This window comes from Synchiropus splendidus, chromosome 1 (genome assembly GCF_027744825.2).
Source record: "Synchiropus splendidus isolate RoL2022-P1 chromosome 1, RoL_Sspl_1.0, whole genome shotgun sequence".
NCBI lineage: Eukaryota > Metazoa > Chordata > Actinopteri > Syngnathiformes > Callionymidae > Synchiropus > Synchiropus splendidus.
Window position 1 is genome coordinate 51,368,674 of NC_071334.1, and position 21,387 is coordinate 51,390,060.

General features: G+C 42.3%; 2 protein-coding genes across 3 annotated transcripts in view; both read right to left on the reverse strand.

Moving 5' to 3' along the window:
- Window positions 1–11,070, reverse strand: part of LOC128754966 (long-chain specific acyl-CoA dehydrogenase, mitochondrial-like) — a 34,618-nt gene extending 23,548 nt beyond the window's left edge. The window contains exons 1-9 of one of the 2 annotated variants that reach the window (XM_053858010.1): window positions 10,956–11,070; window positions 10,464–10,649; window positions 10,259–10,396; window positions 9,965–10,129; window positions 9,827–9,893; window positions 9,497–9,763; window positions 9,117–9,265; window positions 8,958–9,044; window positions 8,796–8,885 (exon numbers count right to left, since the gene is read on the reverse strand). In XM_053858010.1, the coding sequence (XP_053713985.1) occupies window positions 8,796–8,885; window positions 8,958–9,044; window positions 9,117–9,265; window positions 9,497–9,763; window positions 9,827–9,893; window positions 9,965–10,129; window positions 10,259–10,396; window positions 10,464–10,649; window positions 10,956–11,044 (1,238 nt within the window). In that variant the 5' untranslated portion in view covers window positions 11,045–11,070. The other variant, XM_053858000.1, reaches the window with a different exon arrangement.
- A 3,549-nt stretch (window positions 11,071–14,619) lies between these two features.
- Window positions 14,620–19,938, reverse strand: acadl (acyl-CoA dehydrogenase long chain). The gene is made up of 10 exons (XM_053877396.1): window positions 19,546–19,938; window positions 18,762–18,947; window positions 18,557–18,694; window positions 18,252–18,416; window positions 18,114–18,180; window positions 17,782–18,048; window positions 15,434–15,547; window positions 15,215–15,342; window positions 15,056–15,142; window positions 14,620–14,983 (listed from the first exon to the last, which is right to left on the reverse strand). The coding sequence occupies exons 1-10, from the start codon at window positions 19,632–19,634 to the stop codon at window positions 14,890–14,892; spliced, it is 1,335 nt and encodes a 444-aa protein (XP_053733371.1). The 5' UTR covers window positions 19,635–19,938; the 3' UTR covers window positions 14,620–14,889.
- Between the last annotated feature and the right edge of the window lie 1,449 nt (window positions 19,939–21,387).

Genomic DNA, 21,387 nt, shown 5'->3' on the forward strand with positions numbered 1-21,387 from the left:
GGACAATTACTTCTCTGTCACCCGTCTGTGATCAATATCACTGCAGATCATCTGCGTGCTGTGGTCAGGACAAGATCCATCCGTTACGGTGGCTAAACATCATTCAGAACTCTGAACAACTCACAAAGCCCATTGATGAAGAAGAAAGCGTCTTTTTCCCCCGGGGCCATTCACAAACATCTGCAGTTGCTCCTGAACAAAGCCTGCAGCTGCTTTTCTCCTCCAGGATTTGAACAGACACTTAATGAGGCGACAAGCTTAAGGAACACCAAACCTCTTCACAGCCAGTTTAACCTCATGTGAACATCACTGTTCCACTGCTGCTTAATAGGGAGACCAACCTCAAGCTGAGCTCTTGCACCGATGAAGAGAAACCAACAACAACATGTCAATGTGTTAAATCAGCTCATAACATACACATCACCATGGCAACACCAATTTTAGCACTGTGTGATGAGTAAGCTTTGAGCTAATTGTGGGTTTTTCCAGGTGGAAAGAGGAAGTGACCGGGAAGAAAACCGCACAGAGCAGAGAGTCCGCCCCACTAGAGACCCAGGCAGAGAATACAGAGGGTCAACACATGAGGACTCAAAGGGGGTCATTCCTTTGAGGGGATGGTTTCCATGGCAGGGGTTGCCTTGGTGAGAGGGGCCCATGATAGTCCCACAGGGTGGTTGTAACAGACAACATGCACGGCTTGAGCTGAGCACGGCAAAGGACACACACGGTGGAAAGATGATGCTGGGAACATCAATTTTGTGACAAGTTCGATCAACTTTGTTCTTCCAATTGGGCAAGTATCTGATGAAGTGAAGCCTCCATTCATAGAGTGGAAATTTTTGCTGTTACGTTCCATACGGTTGTCCGCAGGAACATACTCTTAAGTCAAACTGAGCGTAGGTAAGCCAACAGGAGAAACTTGATGTTGGAGATGAAGCAGCAGCTCAGTGACTTAACAGCTGCTGGTCCTCTGCTTGAGACAGATGAGGCGGAAACACTGTTCCTGTTCAGGCGCCACATCTGGGAACCATAACATGGCTCCAACATCACACTAAGCTCAGGCGCTGAGCTCATGTGGAGTCTCACATGCTCAGGACTGAGTGACAAGTCAGTCCAGCCCTGCAGGTCTTGAGAGACGCAGCTGAGTGAGACACCCTTTCAGATGATTTTGGAATGCACTGGCAAAAGTTAATTCTGTAAGATACAATTATTTATGGGCGCACACGACAAAAAAATGACAACAGCTAAAATAGAAAACCACTGATGAAACACAGCATCAAACTTCACGTTAAATTTGAATATAGGGATTATTCATTGATATAGCAATGACACACACAAATCCAACTGCAAGAAACCACATAATGACTGAAGTCCGTTGCTTGTGGACCTCAAGACTTGCATTTTGGCCGGACATATGAAAGACGGCCTTGGGTGAGGATGGATTGGTTTGGAAGGAGATTTACTTGACATGATAACTATAGGTTTTACTGTCACCAATTCAATAAATGACAAAATGTCCTCTCCCTTATGTCTATCGCTTCTTGATTGGCTGTGTTCGGTACCTGCTTTTTTGGTTTTATTTGGGGGATTTTTTGGAAGGGTTGGGGAGGGCACCACTGTCATAGTTTTAAAAAAAACCCTAGAGGAAACCCTCTAAAGAAAATAGTGGCACATATCTGTTTCATTTCTAAAAACAATTATGGGAAGAATAAAAGCAATATAATCTGGTCTCCTGGAAAGACAGCTACCGTGAACGACAGCACACAAGTGTTTGTTCATATGTTGGTCACAGTGGTCCTCTGCTAGGATATAAACTCTCCTCCAACGTGGGTAAGACATTCCACTCTTTGTTCCTAGGCACCATGACCATGAATTTATTAAGAGAGGCGGATTAGGCCAGACTAGATGTCACCAGTATCATGTTGAAGAAGGCTTAGAGTGGTGGTTTTGGGACCATGCAAAGCAGAGGTGGACAGTTAAATTTCCTGGAGGGCCACATTAGAAAGTGTAACTGTTTATGAGAGGCCATCATCAGAAAACATGAGGGAAAAATATCCAAAATATATACTTAAGCAACAAGGACAAGTTCATCTAAAAATATTAAATGTAAGTGAGGCTATTAAGAAGTGTAAATATGCAATGAAAACTACTAAATTATTTCATTTCATATGCACTTAATTTTAATATAAATCACTATGGACCAGATGTTCAAGATAAAAAGGCAAATCTAAATATATTTTATGTAGTCCTTGAGGAACAAGAAAAACACAAAAATGGTCAATGGAAATCTAGTCTTGAAATAAGATCATGCTATATTTACAGCTGAAGTGGTGAGGGTGACTAAAAAGAGTAAGAACAAAAAAGGCAGAAAAATTATTACATATCACTTATAGTTTTAGTCAGATGTCAAAAGGGCCACAAAAATACAGGCATCGGGCCGCACATGGCCCCCTGGCCTCACTTTGCCCAGGCTTGCTGTAAAGTGTGAGTGACAAATGTGAATAAAGCATCTCAAGACCTGCTGTTCACTGCAAACTGTCTGGCAACGCTAACAGGCACATGAGAGAGACCTGAACATATTAAGGCCTTGACTGCTGGGTCTTGCATCTGTTTTTAATTTTGCAGATCTCTCTTGTCTTTTAGAACATTGTGAGAATGGAACGTTTTAGGATTTTTTTTTATAAATAAGTGGCAAAAATGTCAATCTAAATCAGGTGGAGGGGAACAAGGAGTTTGAGATGGACTGACAGACTGATGCAGTCACCGTCACAGTCTCAACCGAACAACCATGGATCAACTATCTTGGTTACAACCCTGTATGTAAAGTGGGGGCAGGATTCCTGGTGCCAGGATCTATGCAGGGCAGGAATGCCCGGCATGAGTGTCCTCTCTGTGGAGGGGTATGGTCCGTGAGGAATGGATTGTGACACTGGCTGTCACTAGTTATTTGAAAGACTGTCGCCAAGTTGGGCGAAGACGGAGCGTTAGGGAGGGGTGTAGGCTGGAGGAAAGATCAAGATACACGGCCCTACGAGGAAGGTTATAGTGCCAGGGAGTTTAATGAAGTCATCACATCACACCTGCACCAAACATCTACTCCACAACAGTAAACATTAATAGTCTGACACAGCTGTTTCAACCACACATCTGATGGCAACTTCTCTTTTAACCCACAACAAACAGAGTTTTGGCAGACAAGCAGGCACACAACTGTGATTCCCGCCCTCATCTGCCAATAAATATTCCTCCATTGTCTCTTGCTTCTTCTACTCGCACACATACGGCCAGAATATTTTGGAGACAGACTGAAGGTTTTCCATTTCAGGAGAAAACTTTCCTATTCAACCATCCAAGTCTAAAAAAAGCGGACTTCCACAGGACCACGTACACATGGTCTTGTTTTGAAGAAATGATGTGACAGGCTGGACAAAAATATTTCTTGAATGACTGATGAGATTTGAAGGGTGTCAAACAGTCGACACGGCAACACAATCGTGACGTTATCCCCTTCAGACCCAGTGCGTGTCTACTCTATTCTTCCATTTGAGAATTTGCATTTGGCGACCATTATGACACCATGAAATACATGTCGTGAAGTGACTACTCTTCTAGTAAAATCATTCTATTCCTGTAAACTACAGACTTTTCCCACTAAGTGCGAGTTAATTGTCAAATAAACTGAAATAAAGTGTGGGCCAGATGGCCAGATCAGTTTTTCCTTTAATAACTGGAGAGCTTTTGTTTTTTTTAGAGATCATATTACACAAGGCAGCATATTAAATACACAAAAATAAACATATTAATAGAGGAGAGACTAGCATTTCACTGGATACAAATGTCATTTTTCAGCCAGTAAATAGTCATTTTGAAAACTTCTTTTAACATTCCCACGTCGAAAATTCCATGGCAAAAATAAACAATAACGAATGAATAAATAAATAAAATAAGAGATTTCTTTGCAAGTGCTCATTTCCCCATAATAGTGCCACTAACTAGAGTGTGGACCCAAGAGCTACGGAGGGGTTCCATATGCCATGTGCATGTTTAAGGCTAAAGAGATTTAACTGCTCTCCAGACTGCTATTCTACACCCCACAAAACTGTGAACTCACTCTAGTGCTGAGTAGAAGCAGGTCACTGTGTCATTTCAGTTTACCTGACGTGCAAGAATTAGCAAGTCCCTTCTCAAAGTCGAGACTTAATCGTGTGCTGGAGCACAGCTCTGCCAGCTCTCATTAGAAACCTGGAGAGAGCACAGCAGGAGGGAGTCCCCAGAAGACCCTAGACCTGAACCAAACTATGAGCACTGTAGGATGAACACTGAACACGTGCAAACTTCAAGACATGCATCGCTGCAGATTTCCTTCGCCTCCTTAACAACATGCAGAACAAGCTCACATCAACCACATAAACACTGACCCTGGATCTGATCCATAACCAAAACATTACTCCCAGCTCCTTCAGAAGTCCGAACCCAGCTTTACACAGGAGGGATTGATTTCACTAAACGTCTCCGCGGTTTCAGGAGTTTTATGTTACAGCTAACAAGAATTGACATTTGGGAAAATACTTAAGGAACCTGAGTGGCACTTGGATTGGGTTTCGGGGGAAATTTGAAGGGTCAGAAATCATTTGGCCTAACACAAACTGTCGGATTACACAGGTAAAACGCAGACATCCAACCTGCTGTTTCGCGATTTAGGTCGGTTCAATTACTCTGTCTGCGATTAGTCTGGACCCCATCTGCTCTGATAGAGTTCTTGGTCTGCACATAACACAACAGATCTACCCACAAAGGGACAATAAAATACACCTTTCTAATATAAAAAGGAAACTCATCTTAGTAAAAATAGAGTGATAAAAGAAACACATACACACAACAGAAACACAAATCAGGAAGCCCTCTGATGTAAACTTGAGTATTTGTAACTGGTGGCATCAAATGTTTGGCCAAACCTGATATTCTATGGAAAAAGGTGTGATATTCATGAAAGTGAAAAGAAACACATTGTTTCAATACAGTACGCATGTGTGTTAGTCTATTTATCTCAAAGCAAGAGAGGGAAAAGCGCCTGAATCTTTGGATGTCGAAATGACTTTTGCTACACTGGTGTCTTCCTTTGATGACAGATGAGTCATCTGGCTCAGCTATTGACTCAGTTGCAAAGAGCCATTGGTCATGACTGATAGGTGGGTTGTCATCTTAAGCATTTTCATTTGGTATAAGATTGGTGGCAGAACCATGTCGAGATGAACAGCACTTCCTCAATGGATACATTCTTCCATTTAATTAATGATACAATGAATTCATTCACAGTTTTGGGTAACTAATGCAACATTTACATTAAGAAGCACCATTTTTTTCTAGTGCTGTAACAAATGACAAGTTAATTTTTCTGTTCCATGCCAGTGATGCCACAATGAATTGCATGTAAGAACCACATGTGGTCATTTGTTTATGTTTCTTGAAAGGCTGTGTCTTGCAAGCTCAACCGACAACCATCTTAAATCCTTCTTGGCAGCATCACACACACGCAGCTACTTGACACAAACAGGAAACAGGGGCGATGTTGGGGAAGTGAGCTGCAACCATGGATGCTGCATCTAGTCTGTTCACAACGTCGGCACTGACAAGCCAACGCAAATGACCACTAGGCACTCAGATTCTCAGCCCCCTTAAATCTGCATTTACACGTGAACCTCAACGTCTTTCACAAACTAGAGTCCAGTGATGTGTAATTCATACTCGCAGCCGACTGTGCAGCAACCCGTTGAAAATCAGCCTCTCCTAGTCCGAGGACATGGCTCTCACTTGAACAGTGTTGATGTCCTTCTCCAGGAGGAGGATGAGATGAAGTGAGTTGGGCTGTTGTTCTCCACTGAGAGGAGGCAGTCAGATCGATTTATGCATCAGTTGTAGCGTCCTCAGTTACGGAGACTTGCAATGACAGAAAAAGGAAAAGCGTCCAATATTTAGTTGGCCGCTACGTTCCTACTCTCACTGGCTTTGGTCACCAACTTAGGGTTATCAGTAGTGACGGGCTGATGAGGCTTCATGAAACTGTGTCCTCAGTTTCAGAGGCCACCAGATGTTGCTCTCTCTCTCTCTTTGGATTTAAACAACAATTTCAATGGAATCTCACATCATTTTAAAACCAAGAGCGCCATCTAGTGTCCTCTGAAAATTAGGACACTGTTTCATGAAGCCTCATCAGCCAATCACTACTTTACACCAAACAAAACTGTTGACACAAGAGATGTGGTGAGGCCTTCAATCAACCAGAAAGGAGTCAAGGCAGAGCAACTGCATCTCCAAAGTGAAGAGAAGTCGTGTCAAGTAGAGTTAAGTAGAGACCCAGGACAGGCTTCTGTCAGCTGACCCAGGAACATCTGGAGCTGGAGATGGTTTCTAGGGAGACAAAAGTCTGGACCTCTGTGCTTCGGCCGCTGCCCCCGGGACTTGAGATAAGCAGTAAAAAAATGGTGGAATGCACTGACATGGAGTCAAATAACTTAACTCAAATGACAGATCACAATTCCTTATTAAATGCCATCATTACTAGAGTAAGTGATGGTGGCATTTAATAATGTGCTGTGGCTGACAACAGGCCACAGCACAGTAAAAATCTATTCCAAATTCATATCAATGGCAAGACAGGGAGGAGAGCTCAGCATCTTCTGAAAAGGCAGACAGACGCAAAATACACACAAGTTTGTTCATCATAATCTCCGTGCTCTTTTGTTCGAGGTGCGATATACTTCCTTTAAAAGTGACTTAAAGAACGAAATGCAGCTCATTCAACAATTTGCTGAGGCATGGTGGGAAGGTCTGCAAGGACAACTGGCTGTCAGACAAGACAAGACGGGCTACTCCCCAAAACCACACGTACAGTGCCCAAAAGGTCCTGCATAAAAAAAATGAAATATTGAACAATTGGCACAGTCGGAGAGAATGTTTCCTCAAGCTTCTCAAGGTTTAAAGCAGAAGGACTTTGCTGCGGTAAAAGGGCACGACGCCGGTTTCAGCACCATGCAGGCGTGGACCAGAACAAAGGCTGCAGCGGCTCACACTGACTAACACTCGCTCCGTTTTATCCCCAAACAACGCTGCCAAACTGCATCCAAATATGTCGAAAACACGCCATAAGGCGACAAAACAGACAAACCCACAACCTTCCTGAATGGAGAGACCTTCAGATTTCGGTCACTTAAACACAAGGCAGAGCAATACGTCTCTTAAAACACGCAAACTCGACTTAACTTCACACCGCACGCCGGACCAGACATGAATTTAAATGGAAGTTTATGGACAACTGACAGGCGACGCTCTTACCTGCAGGTTTCAGCGCGTGAGCGACACTGACACCTCGTCCGAGTCAGAGAAGTGACAATGAAGAAAGAGTGGATGGCCCCGCCCACCAGGAATTAAATTACCGTAACGGCAAAACATACGGCGCAACAGAGATTCTCAGCCAGTGCGCACACATGGGAGAGGAACGATTTATTATTTGTACTTTGATTATTTGTTTGTTTCAGGAGTCTTTCAGGACACACGTGACTCATGGCATGAACACAATATGAATGTGTGACATGGCGTTGGACGCTTATTGTGAGAAAGAGGGGGTAGTCCGGAGTCTAATAGGCTGGAGTGAGTGGGGGGAGGAGGGGGCGGTGGGCAGCAGGGTGTGGCTGTTGCTGAGGAGAGAAGGAGACGGAGATGCAGAGTTAGGCTGAGGCGCCGGTGCCATGTGCAGGGAGCTCAGACAGGTTTGGAGGAATATGAGGCAAAGCAAAGGGCATTTTTTAGACAGGAATCTCCAGGACCTTCAGAACGGCACAGGAGCATGAAGAATACACGCAAGGAGCTCCGATGACTGGCAAGACTTAGGTGTGATGGAGAGGCCAAGCTCTGGAGAGCGTTACAAAATATAACAGGCATGGTCAGGTCTGGATATTCTATTGTAAATATCTGGAGAACATTGATGATACAATTAGGTTAATAACCAGCAATGGTAACTCTGTCTAATTCTGTAGGGGCAGTAGTTAAACTGAACAGTGAAATGCTCTAACGTCGAGTTTGGAATGAAAACTGTTTCTAGCGGAGATTTGGCTCCATCAAGTGGCCATTTTGGTACATTGCAGGAAGGATGTTTAAAATCAGAATTAAGGTTTTGTCACGATTCGCTTAGGTGTTTTCGGTCTTTAAAAAAGCGATATTTCTTGTTTTCTTTTCAAATATGGACAAATGTTCATTGGCTGTGCCTTTTTGTCTCTCTTTGGCTAAGCATGGATGAGAAAATTATTTGGAAACATATGCTTTAAACGCCATTGTTGCTGTTTCTTTTCCCCATGAAATAATGAAGTCAGAATTTCTGACTTTCTAAACATCTGGATTTTGTCTGTTATGTAAAAAAGGACCTTCTGGAAATTAAAAGAACTGCTTCAGTGAAATTCTGAATCAATTCATGTTCAGTTTTATCAAAACAAAGTTGTGGCTGTAGTGATATGGCAGTATCAGCAGTTGTTTCAGCATTTATTAATACCAACTAGACCACGGAAATAGGCAAACCGAAAACTAACTACCAGGAACATGAAGTAGACAAATGAAGTTATGTTTGACTGGTGTATCTAATTGTTGAGCCTGCATCATCCAGCGAGATTAATCCCAGTTATTGAGCGAGAGTTTCCGGTACATGATCAGGTGCATTGATCCCAGTGTGCTGACAAATTCACCACCAAACTCAAAACACACCCCCCCGACTCTGCTCCACCACCGTGATGAAGCTCAAGTCTCACTTCTGGCTGACTATGGTTCTGGCGATCAGCTCTTTCATGATCTCATTCGTTCCTCCGTAGATGGGCTGAATACGTGAGTCCACGAAAGCCCTGAAAGACAGTTGCAATTTCCACTCAAGACTCTTTCAAACACACTCAAATGTCGCTCGGTCACACACTCACTTGGCGATGGGATATTCCCACATGTATCCCCAGCCACCATGGAGCTGCAGGCACTGAGTGGCCACCTTGTTCTGGAGGTCCGACGCCCTGCAGGCAAAAAGCAGCACAGTTACTGCTGCAGCACCGGACCTTATCGGGTGTCTCGCGGCAGGATCTCACCAGAATTTGGCCATGGAGGCAGAGGAGGCGTCCAGACGCTTCTGAGCGATGGTCTTTCCGAAAGCTTTCCTCTGCAACACATAATTCCTGGTTTCCTCGAACATGAACTCACAACTGGCGATGGCCATGTCAGCAACAATCAGACGTTCCTGAGCCAAAGACACGAAAAACCCACATTTAAATGACGTCACTCACCATAACAAACAAAAAACATCTGAAGAATGCAATGTGTATGTACACTCCTTATTTGTTCACAATCGAAGCCTTTGCACTCAATCGAAGTATAACATCAGGGTGTGCTTGGTTGATATATAACTCATGCTTAGTGAATATCATTTGACAGTCATCTGTGGGAAAGGTGAGGTAAAACAAGTGCTCACCTGAGGAAGTTCATTCATCAGGTAGTAGAACCCTCGATTCTCTTCCCCCAGGAGAGCAGCAGCTGGGAGACGGACATCTTCGAAGAACAGTTCAGCGGTGTCCTGTGCCTTCAGTCCAATCTTCTCCAGCTTACGACCCTTCTGGAAGCCCTTCGTGCCGTTCTCCACCAGGAACAGACTGATGCCATGAGCCACTGTCACTGCCTCTCGCTTGGTCACGGCGACGACCACCACTAGGTCAGCCATCCAGCCATTGGATATAAACACCTTTGGACACAGATTATGTAACCACTATATACAAGACATGCAACGTTATTGGCATGTCGGCACTTTGTTCCCATTGAGAATCCAGTCGCTGCCGTCCCGCTTGGCATTCGTCCTCACCCCTTGAAGGTCACTAGAAGGTCAAAGTTGCATTTAAAGCTTGCAAAGTCGACCGAAACGTAGACAAGAGACTGGTGCACAGACCTCCCAGCTCCTGGTTCTGTCATGGCAATGGCTGAGATGCATGTGCCTGCAGTCAGTTGAGGAATGAAGCGCTCAACCTGCTCCCTGTTTCCATAGTTGATGACATACGGCATCACAATGTCGGAGTGCAGAGCAAAGCCTGGTCCTGTACAGTTGGAATACATCCTGGTGCACAAACACACACATTTATGGCATTATGGCTGACTAAAGCATTCTAGCTGTTCAACTGGTTCAGACATAAACATAGTAGCGAATCTACATAGTGAATTTGATCAACCATTAGTTTGCACTCACTGCTCCTCCCACGTTATGACTGCTGAGAACAGGTCTCCACCGATGCCGCCATGCTTCTCGGGGGTCATGACGCCCAGCAGACCTTGCTGCCCAGCCTTCTCCCACACCTCTCTGCTCACCTGACCTGCTTTTTCCCATCTTCAGACACGAATCACGTCAGGAAAACGCCAGCATTCCCAGTCTTTGATGCATTCTATGACCTTACTCTTTGTGATGTGGGATTACTTCCTCTTGGAAGAATCGACGCACGCTTTGTCGGAAAAGATCATGGTCCTCGTTGAAGATCCGCCGAGTCCCGATGTCCATCAGGGTCTTGGCTCCCGATGTCTCTGGACGTGTTGGTGGGGCAGCAGCAGCCTGGTCATGATGCTGGCTCTGGCTGTGTTGGAGTCTGAGAACATGGACACGCATTGACAGAAAAGAAGAAAAACACCATCTTGGCCGTGACACTTTTGAATTTATTTGATAATGTATTGTTTTGTGGCGAGGGTTACGAATTAAGTAGAGTATAACAAGTTTTTCTTTTCTTTTTTTTGTAAAAACCAAGCATTAGGGGAAAACAATCTGGCTTTTCAGATTTTATGGAGACGAGAAAATGATATTTATGGAAGATTACAGTGACCCAGCCAACCTGAGTGACACATTTCACTCGCTGTCACCTCTCCAGAAAATAAGTGTCTTATGCTTGACTTATTACCTCCTCGCAGCTGCAGGAGTCAACAGTCCTCGGCGGAAAACACCCATTCGTCCATGACGCGACTTTATGAAAATGTTTTGGAGAAACATTCAGCTTACGTTAAGTTGGCTCGATACTCACAGATTTGACTTTGGCGGGTTAATAAGTACTGAAGCCAATAAAGAAAAGAAAAAACAAACAAACAAACACGACAACATTCGACCCTATGTGACTCTAGCTGAGGACTACACCCTAAGTTTTCATTCGCTCTTTAGGAGTGAAACTACAGTCTCGGGGGTGTGACAGTCGCGGCGCCAGTTAAGGGACCGACAAAGACTTATTTGTATCGAGAAAAACGTAAAATAACATAATATCATAATACTTCATGAACTACACCACTGATGGTCACCATATTCATGTCACTTATAAAGGACCCTCCCACCCCCCGCTCCCATGTGTTTCTACAGCAAGTAGTTTTTTAATTTTCTATTCTCATTATTTTTCACAAATATTTACATCATATATTCGTATATATTTTGTAATAGCGGCGTAATTACAGGACTGACAGACACCATATTGATGTCGCTTATAAAGGTCCTCCCCATGGTGTTACTACAGCAAGAATAGAATAGAAAAGCACTTGCTGTAGTAACACATGGGGGGGTCCTTTATAAGTGACATGAATATGGTGACCATGAGTCTTGTAATTACAGAGCTATTACAAAATACATGTGAAAACATGATGAAAATATTTGTGAAAAATATTGAGAAGAGAAATTTGAGACACTACCTGCTGTTATAACTCCATGGGGAGGTCCTTTGTAAGTGACATGAATATGGTGTCTATCAGTCCTTTAATTACAGAGCTATTACAAAACATATAAGAAAATATGATGAAAATATTTGTGAAAAATAATGAGAAGAGAAATTCGACAAATTATTTGCTGTAGTAACACCATAGGGAGGTCCTTTATCAGTGACATGAATATGGTGAACATCAGCCTTGTAATTACTGAGCTATTACAAAAAAAATGTATGACAATATGATGAAAATATTTGCGAAGATTATTGAGAACTGAAATGTAAGAAACTACTTGCTGTAGTAACACCATGGGGAGGTCCTTTATAAGTGGCATGAATATGGTGTCTGTCAGTCTTGTAATTACCGAGCTACTACAAAATATGCATTAAAATATAATGAAAATATTTGTGAAAACTATAGAGAAGGATAAATTTTAGAAACAATTTGCTGTAGTAACACCTTGGGGAGGTCTTTTATAAGTTAAGAACATGGTGACCATCCGCCTTGTAATTACGGCGCTATTACAAAATATGAATGAATATCAGATGAAAATATTTGTGTTAAATATTGAAAACGGAAATATCAGAAACTATTTGGTGTCGCAACACCAAGGGGAGGTCCTCTTCAAGTGATGTGAATTTGCCAACCATTATCATTGTATCATATGTTATAAAGACGCACAACAATTGAGGAGTCACTGATTTTCACATGGCGCCGTCTTTTCACCCGACTGCATAGAGATGTGTGTGATTCATTCACACCCCACGTCGCACGTTTTCCTTTAAAATCCGACGGTAGTCGACAGAGCATGTAGCGGTGACTCGTAAGAGCAAAGATATGTCTCCTAAAAAGTAGATGTTATTGATTTATTCACCCACGAATCTGTGAATATCGAGCCAACTTAAGGCTTAAAAGCGCAGTATGCGAAAACACTCATTTGAAACGTATAATAGTACTATCTATCACTGAGATGTGTTATTATGGGGTGATATATCACACGCACATTGATCGATATCTCCGATTTCATAACCCCAAAAATGAGTAACAAATACAACAGGAGACTTTATGCAATAACTACGTTTTATTTCCGAGTCGTAACTACCAGTTTGTCCGGGGTAACACCATCTCAAGATTAGAGTCCTTCTTAAAAAAAAAAAAAAAAAAAAAAAAAAAGAAGTGATATCTCCTGTCAGAGAAGCTGCGTTGCTTCTTCTCTTCTTCTCTGCTTTCTGAATGCAACCCTTTTTGCAGCCCTGCCATCTATTGGTACAAAATTGTGGTGAACTATAGAGGGACACAGTTGATGAGCCACACGATGAAGTTGTGGGAAAGAGTAGTGGAAAGTAGACAAAGGGCAGAAGTTAGCATATGTGAGCAACAGTTTGGCTTCATGCCATTAGGAGCTCCATTGAGTCTTTGTGGACTTGGAGAAAGCACACAATGGAGTGCCAAGAGAAGAGTTGTGGTATTGTATGAGAAAGTCTAGAGAGACAGAGAAGTATGTTGGTGCAGGACATGTATGCCAGATGTGAGACAGGGGTGAGGTGTGCTGCAAGTGTAACACAGGAGTTCAAGGCGGTGGTGGGACTGCACCAAGGCTCAGCTCTGAGCCCCTTCTTGTTTGCCATGGTGATGGACAGGTTGACAGATGAGGTTAGACAAGAAGCTCCTTGGACAATGATGTTTGCAGATGACATTGTGACCTGTGGTGAGAGCAGGGAGCAAGTGGAAGATAAACTAGAGAGGTGGAGGTTTACCTTAGAAAGGAGAGGAATGAAGTTTAGCCGCAGTAAGACAGAATACATGTGTGTGAATGAGAAGGAGCCAAGTGGACAGGTGAAGTTACAGGATGTAGAGATAAAGAAGGAGGAGGATGTTAAGTACTTGGGCTCAACTGTCCAGGGCGATGGAGAGTGTGAGAAAGAGGTGAGGAAGCGGGTGCAGGATGGATGGAATCATTGGAGAAAAGTGTCAGGTGTGATGTGTGACAAAAGGCTGTTGGCAAGGATGAAAGGGAAGGTGTACAAAAGGGTGGTGAGGCCAGCAATGTTGGTTGGAATGTATGGTTTGGAAACAGTGGCACTGAGGAAAAGACAGGAGGCAGAGCTGGGGATAGAAGAGATGAAGATGCTGAGGTTCTCTCTGGGAGTGAGCAGGATGGATAGGATCAGAAGCAGTAGATCAGAGGGACAGCACATGTCAGGTGTTTAGGAGACAAAGTCAGAGAGGCTAGATTGAGATGGTTTGGACATGTACAGAGGAGAGAGAGCCAGTACATTGGTAGGAAGATGTTGAGGTTGGAACTGCCAGGCAGAAGGTGGAGAGGAAGGCCAAAGAGGAGCTCTATGGAGGTGGTGAAGGAGGACATGAGGTTTGTAGGTTTGAGAGAAGAGGAAGCAGATGACAAATTTCTATGATGGTTTCTTGTTGGTTATCGCTTACTTGCGCTTGGGTTCCGCTCCACTACTAGTTGATGACATAAACAATGTGAGAAAAGGGGTCATACCAAATATTTATCTGGATTTGTGAGTCTGAAAAGAAAAAATATCTATATATGAACTGGTTATCAATTAATATATTCATCCATCTTCCTCACGAAAACATCAATAACGGAATAACGATCAAGACCATTTATTAAGAGCAGTTATGCACCTTAATATTACCAAGAAGATAGAAATACAGAGGAAAATTACCTTGTCTTCTTTGGTTTCTCTACAAAGCTTCACGACTAACCTCCACATAGATAATGTGATGGATGACGAGGAATGACAGTGACTGAGCTGAAGAGACAGCATTATGGTTCCACCAATAATAACGTATTCAACACATCAGCGAAAAGACAGTTGCAGCAGTTCCTTTACTACAAAATCAACAGAACGCTCCTTAGGAGGAAAATCTTTAATTTTATTAATGGCCTTCATCATAGCTTAAAAATAAATTATTAGACAATGTGTTAAAAATCATGATGTTCGTGATTTGACTGGTGTATCTAATTGTTGAGCCTGCATCATCCAGCAAGATGAATCCCAGTTATTGAGCGAGAGTTTCCGGTACATGATCAGGTGCATTGATCCCAGTGTGCTGACAAATTCACCACCAAACTCAAAACACACCCCCCCGACTCTGCTCCACCACCGTGATGAAGCTCAAGTCTCACTTCTGGCTGACTATGGTTCTGGCGATCAGCTCTTTCATGATCTCATTCGTTCCTCCGTAGATGGGCTGAATACGTGAGTCCACGAAAGCCCTGAAAGACAGTTGCAATTTCCACTCAAGACTCTTTCAAACACACTCATATGTCGCTCGGTCACACACTCACTTGGCAATGGGATATTCCCACATGTATCCCCAGCCACCATGGAGCTGCAGGCACTGAGTGGCCACCTTGTTCTGGAGGTCCGACGCCCTGCAGGCAAGAAGCAGCACAGTTACTGCTGCAGCACCGGACCTTATCGGGTGTCTCGCGGCAGGATCTCACCAGAATTTGGCCATGGAGGCAGAGGAGGCGTCCAGACGCTTCTCAGCGTGGAGTTGAAGGCAGCTGTCCACAAAGGATCGTCCCACGCAGATTTCAGTCTTCAGCTCTGCCAGTTTGTGCTGCACAGTCTGAAACAGTGAAGCCAAAGCAATAACAGAACCACTGACATTACACACACACCACGCAGCCCCTTCATTGGCCCGGTCCTGAAGCACAGACCTGCAGGTGAGCGATGGTCTTTCCGAAAGCTTTCCTCTGCAACACATAATTCCTGGTTTCCTCGAACATGAACTCGCAACTGGCGATGGCCATGTCAGCAATCACCAGACGTTCCTGAGCCAAAGACAAGTATTGAGACACGTAACACAACTTCATTCAAAATGAAGTCCAATTTGTCAAATTTCCAACGTTTTTGGAAACATACTGAAGTTGTTCTCACTAGTTAAGTTGAGCAGCGGTTGGAAAGGTTCATTCTCAAAAGTGGATCTTAGACAAGTTGATAAATTGATGTTATTGTGATTGTGAATAGTAAAATGAAAACCAGAAGCAAAGTAGAAAAAAAATGGTAAAAATATAGGCAATAAAAATATAAATGGCTGTGTAACTTGGGAGAGTGCTGGCAGATTGAGTTCCCTTCATGTAACTCTGGACTTCCAATAAATAGTATGACTAATATTATTATTGGTAGGGATGCACTGATCGATTGGCCCGCCGAATGATCGGCGCTGATATAGGCATTTATGACATCATCATGATCAGCCGATCAAATAAATACATAATTAAAATAAATATATATAACCATTTTTGATCATTCTTGTATTTATTTTAATAAGATATTGTTTATATTCATACATGATGAAAAATGTTATTACGCATTAAAATTTCAGAATCAGGACGTAAAAACATAAAACAAAGTAGACATTTGCAAGAAATCACACAACTTGAATGGACCTGCAGACATCAGAGGCACCCATGGACTCAGGCGCAGCTTTAAAAAAAGGCGCTTGGCCTCAAATCAATGCACCAAATTCTAGCGCCACCAAGAGGCTAATGAACGAAAGCTAAGCTAACTGGAGATAACCAAAGGCGAAACCAAATACTATTGAGGTTTATTGTCTTCCACGAATAGCTGAGGTCTGTTATTGAAGATAGGACCAGCAGCTAAAAGCGCACCTGGACCCCAGATACTCATTCCCTAGACAAGTAGGAGATGAAAAGAGGATCAGTCTGTCAGGTTATAAGGCAACATTCCTGCATTTAACAAGTGATGAGAGATAGTTACATTGTGGGTTTGATCAGATCATTGTTCATTGAAAATGGAAAAAAAACCAAACATTTTTTTTTACTTTAAGCACTTTGCCTTTTTTATTGTCGGTTATTTATTTCCTTGTTGTGTTTTGTTTCCTTATAAATGTTCTGCTGTTATATATTCAGTGTTATTTTTATTTAGTATATTTGAGTAATTAATTTTAAAAAAGTGACTTGTGTGTGGTTTAGTTGAGGAGGAAAAAAAGAAAAAACTATTTCCAAAAATCGGTAACAGCCTGTTGAGATGTTCCAAAAAAATCGGCCATCAATATATGATCGATAAAAAAATAGCGATTGGTGCAACCCTAATTATGGTTAGTAGAAGTAGTAATCATGTCCATGCAACACATATATATATATAGACATTTAGTCTGATGTAGTCTGTGACCAAAACAACTGAAAGCCTGAGCATGTCTTTCTCAAGTGGAAAAGTATGTATATGTCTGAGCCGTTTGGAGTTTTTGTCACTGCTGCAAATGCATCCAGAATTATCATCTGTGCCTTTAAGATTATTTGCGTTGTTATATGACGCTCTGTGCCGGTGACTAGAGTGTCCAATAGCAGCGAGGCATGGTCACCACAGTGAGTTGTTTTGATCAATATGAACTTTTTGAAATCCAAAACATTTGCATACTTCTGACGTTGATTGTCTTTTAGGCACTTTTCATTCATCCTGGCTTGCAGACTCTTTCAATGAAGGTGTATTGGGTGAAAGACGGATTTGAAGGCATAAATATGAGTATGACGATGTGTCACTACACATAGGAAGTCACAAAGAAAACTGGAGTTGTGCACTTTTAGAATGTTTTATTCACATTCGCATCACAGATATATGTCTGCAAATTAAAAATTAACGGATAAAAGTCCTCAAGTGTAGTTTTTGCACATCCACTGCTGCGAGTGCACAACTCACAATCTTTGCAAGCTCTTGTTTTTGCTCCTCCTAGCCTGAGATATTGGACGCAAAACAAACTTGAGCACATCTGCATGTGTTGGGCGCTTGGACCCAGGGCGAAAACTACTACCACAGGGTCTCATAATCGTGCGTCCTTTGGGATTTTTCACTCCATGTTTAAATGATGCTACTCACTCAAACTGTGCTCCCGAATTAGGATGATTCACAATCCCAGCACTCAGTGAGTTGTATATGATCAATCGAAGTATAACATCAGGGTGTGCTTGGTTGATATATAACTCATGCTTAGTGAATATCATTTGACAGTCATCTGTGGGAAAGGTGAGGCAAAACAAGTGCTCACCTGAGGAAGTTCATTCATCAGGTAGTAGAACCCTCGATTCTCTTCCCCCAGGAGAGCAGCAGCTGGGAGACGGACATCTTCGAAGAACAGTTCAGCGGTGTCCTGCGCCTTCAGTCCAATCTTCTCCAGCTTACGACCCTTCTGGAAGCCCTTTGTGCCGTTCTCCACCAGGAACAGACTGATGCCATGAGCCGCTGTCTTGGCCTCCCGGTTGGTCACGGCGACGACCACCACTAGGTCAGCCATCCAGCCATTTGTAATAAAAACCTTTGGACACATGACATCATTGTTAAGGGCATTCTCCGATAAATGGCTTATTGGCATGTCGGCACCTTGTTCCCATTGAGAATCCAGTCACTGCCGTCTCGCTTGGCATTCTTCCTCACCCCTTGAAGGTCACTAGGAGGCCAAAGCTCCATTTAAAGCTAGCAAAGTCGACCGAAACGTAGACAAGTGACTGGTGCACAGACCTCCCAGCTCCTGGTTCTGTCATGGCGATGGCTGAGATGCATGTGCCTGCAGTCAGTTGAGGAATGAAGCGCTCAATCTGCTCCCTGTTTCCATAGTTGATGACATACGGCATCACAATGTCGGAGTGCAGAGCAAAACCTGGTCCTGAACAGTTGGAATACATCCTGGTGCACAAACACACAGCCGTCACTGACGTTTGTGACCTCAACGGTGACTAAACCATTCTAGCTGTTCAACTGGTTCAGACATAAACATAGTAGCGAATCTACATAGTGAATTTGATCAACCATTAGTTTGCACTCACTGCTCCTCCCACGTTATGGCTGCTGAGAACAGGTCTCCACCGATGCCGCCATGCTTCTCGGGGGTCATGACGCCCAGCAGACCTTGCTGCCCAGCCTTCTCCCACACCTCTCTGCTCACCTGACCTGCTTTTTCCCATCTTCAGACACGAATCACGTCAGGAAAACACCGGCATTCCCAGTCTTTGATGCATTCTATGACCTTACTCTTTGTGATGTGGGATTACTTCCTCTTGGAAGAATCGACGCACGCTTTGTCGGAAAAGATCATGGTCCTCGTTGAAGATCCGCCGAGTCCCGATGTCCATCAGGGTCTTGGCTCCCGATGTCTCTGGACGTGTTGGTGGGGCAGCAGCAGCCTGGTCATGATGCTGGCTCTGGCTGTGTTGGAGTCTGAGAACATGGACACGCATTGACAGAAAAGAAGAAAAACACCATCTTGGCCATGAGTGTTTTATGCAATAATCTGTATGACTTTGTTATGCAGATTATTATGTACACAATATATATAGAACCATATTGTTTATAAAATTATTTTGGCATCAACAATGAAAACAACAAAACAGATTTCACTAATCCTTAGCAATAAGAAGTGGACTTATATCTTCCTGCAACATTAGTTGAAATTTATTTTTGACGTACTACTCTTAAGATACTTTCTGAAATGTACTCGAAGTACAGCATACTACTTTTTACGAAGGCTGTTTTAAGGATTGTACATACCTATATGGTTCATAGTATATTTGCTATAGTTACACTCAATTATACTAAACAACATTAGCATTAAATACACGACTTTTTGTCTAGGAAAGTCCCAATGAAGGAAGTGTGCCAAAGGTTACTGGACACTCCACCTGTCACAGTTGATCTTAGTACTAAAACGAAGACATGTTACAGCGGAGACGTCCAATTTTCGGTTGCTGTTGTCGTTACATCTCGATTGATTATAAAAATAGTAACTATAAAATCGTACAATAGATCAATGTTTTACCTTCTAGCAGCTGCGGGAATCAACTGTCCTCGTCGGCAAACACCCAATAATCCATGATACGATTCCTTCAAAACGTTTTTGACAAACATAACGAGGATAAGCAGGTGATAGTTACGTACGCGAAAAACACTTGGCTGCCGCTTTTGCAGATCTGACTAAGATGTATTCTATAAAGAGATATGTCACTCACACAACAATCGACATGACCAATCTCAATGATTGGTGAAGAAATACAGCCAGACACCTGATGCAATAATTTGCACAAATGCAGTGCTAGACTTCCAAGTCAATGTAAGTAAGAGCGTTAACACTTCCTGGGTGGAAATTGAATTAATTTGCCAATAAAAGGAAAAAGGAAAAAAAAAGTGGAGTGATACATCCTGCCTCAGAAACCGCGGTTCTTCTTCGTCAGTTCAATAAGGCAATCGTTATTCCCCTGCTCTGCCATCTACTGGTGCACGGCAGTATGACAACTAACAGTTTATACATACTGTACATCTTCTATTCCGCTTTGTTTTCAGTTTTCTCGCAGAGACAAATGTTTTGTTTCCTTATAAATTAAATGCAAAAACAACAACATATGTCCTCCGGGATGGCTATTACCTTCTGTGACCAGAATACAACAACTATTTTAGAGGTCGGTGCGCTGCCGCCTGGGTTTCACTCTGTCCTGACTTCTTTCCTCGAAACCCTCTTGATAAAACCATCACGCTCTTGATGCAAAAAAACAAAAAAAAAACCCCCAAAAAAAAACCAAAAAAAAAAAAAAAAAAACGTTGACGAAACCATGGGAGACATAGTGGTTACAGGTGGACGAATCCAAAATGCTTTTACCATTGTCTCTCGAGATAACTTTGTTCCCAAGATAAAAATAAATAAATAAATAAATAAAGTCACGCATGTCACTTCCAGGGCTCCGTAGAATTTTCTGTAACGTGCATTTTTTTTTTTGTGACTGGTTATTACTTTTACCTCCGTAGAACCCACAGCAGCGTGTGCATTCTCAGAAGTGCGTAACACAGGTATCTCTCAAAAAGGCAATCGGTCCTTTTTGGACCTTGAAACCTTTTCACCGCTATTTCTAAAGACTCCAGCTGCCGCGAGCTGCGCATGTGCGAAATAAATACGATTGATATAAATAAAGAAAATGGCCGAACGAAAGAGAAATGGGGACATTTTATGAAGCCTTAATCGAATATTCTATAGTTGGTGATTTATCTACATTAGTAGGAAAGGACACTTGTCTAACGCACGCAGTTAAAGGAGCCCATTTTCCAATGGTAAGTGTTCTTTGTAACTGTTATTTACCTTATGTGCACAAGAATCTAATGCACATTTGTCAGTCAGTTGCACCAAATGAACAGAAAGGCATTTTGTGAAATTATTTGCATTTTATATATTGTTGTGTGACCAAGTCATTTTCTTAATCCTACAGTAAACAGATTAGCAATAGAATGTAGATACACATGTATTTCTTAAAAAAAAAAAACAAAAAAAAAAACAACTAATAAATAACTAAAGTGTTTTCTCGCTTTACATAAAAATAAAAAAGCACCTGTTGAAGCAGTTTTGAAAATTAATTAGAACATTTTATGATACTTACATTTGCACTTTACTTATATCTTCTTTGGCATTTAAATAAAATTTATTTTATGATATTTAGACATGGTTTTATCATATTTGTTTTATTCAGAATTTTATTCATTTTTTCCAATTTTCTCAACAGTGTATTTAAGTGTAAGTGTATTTATTTTTTTATTTTTTGATGAATATGACTTGCATCTGGTTCTGCTGCTGGTGGGACTTTTCGATGACAAGTAAATATATTTGCGATGATCACAT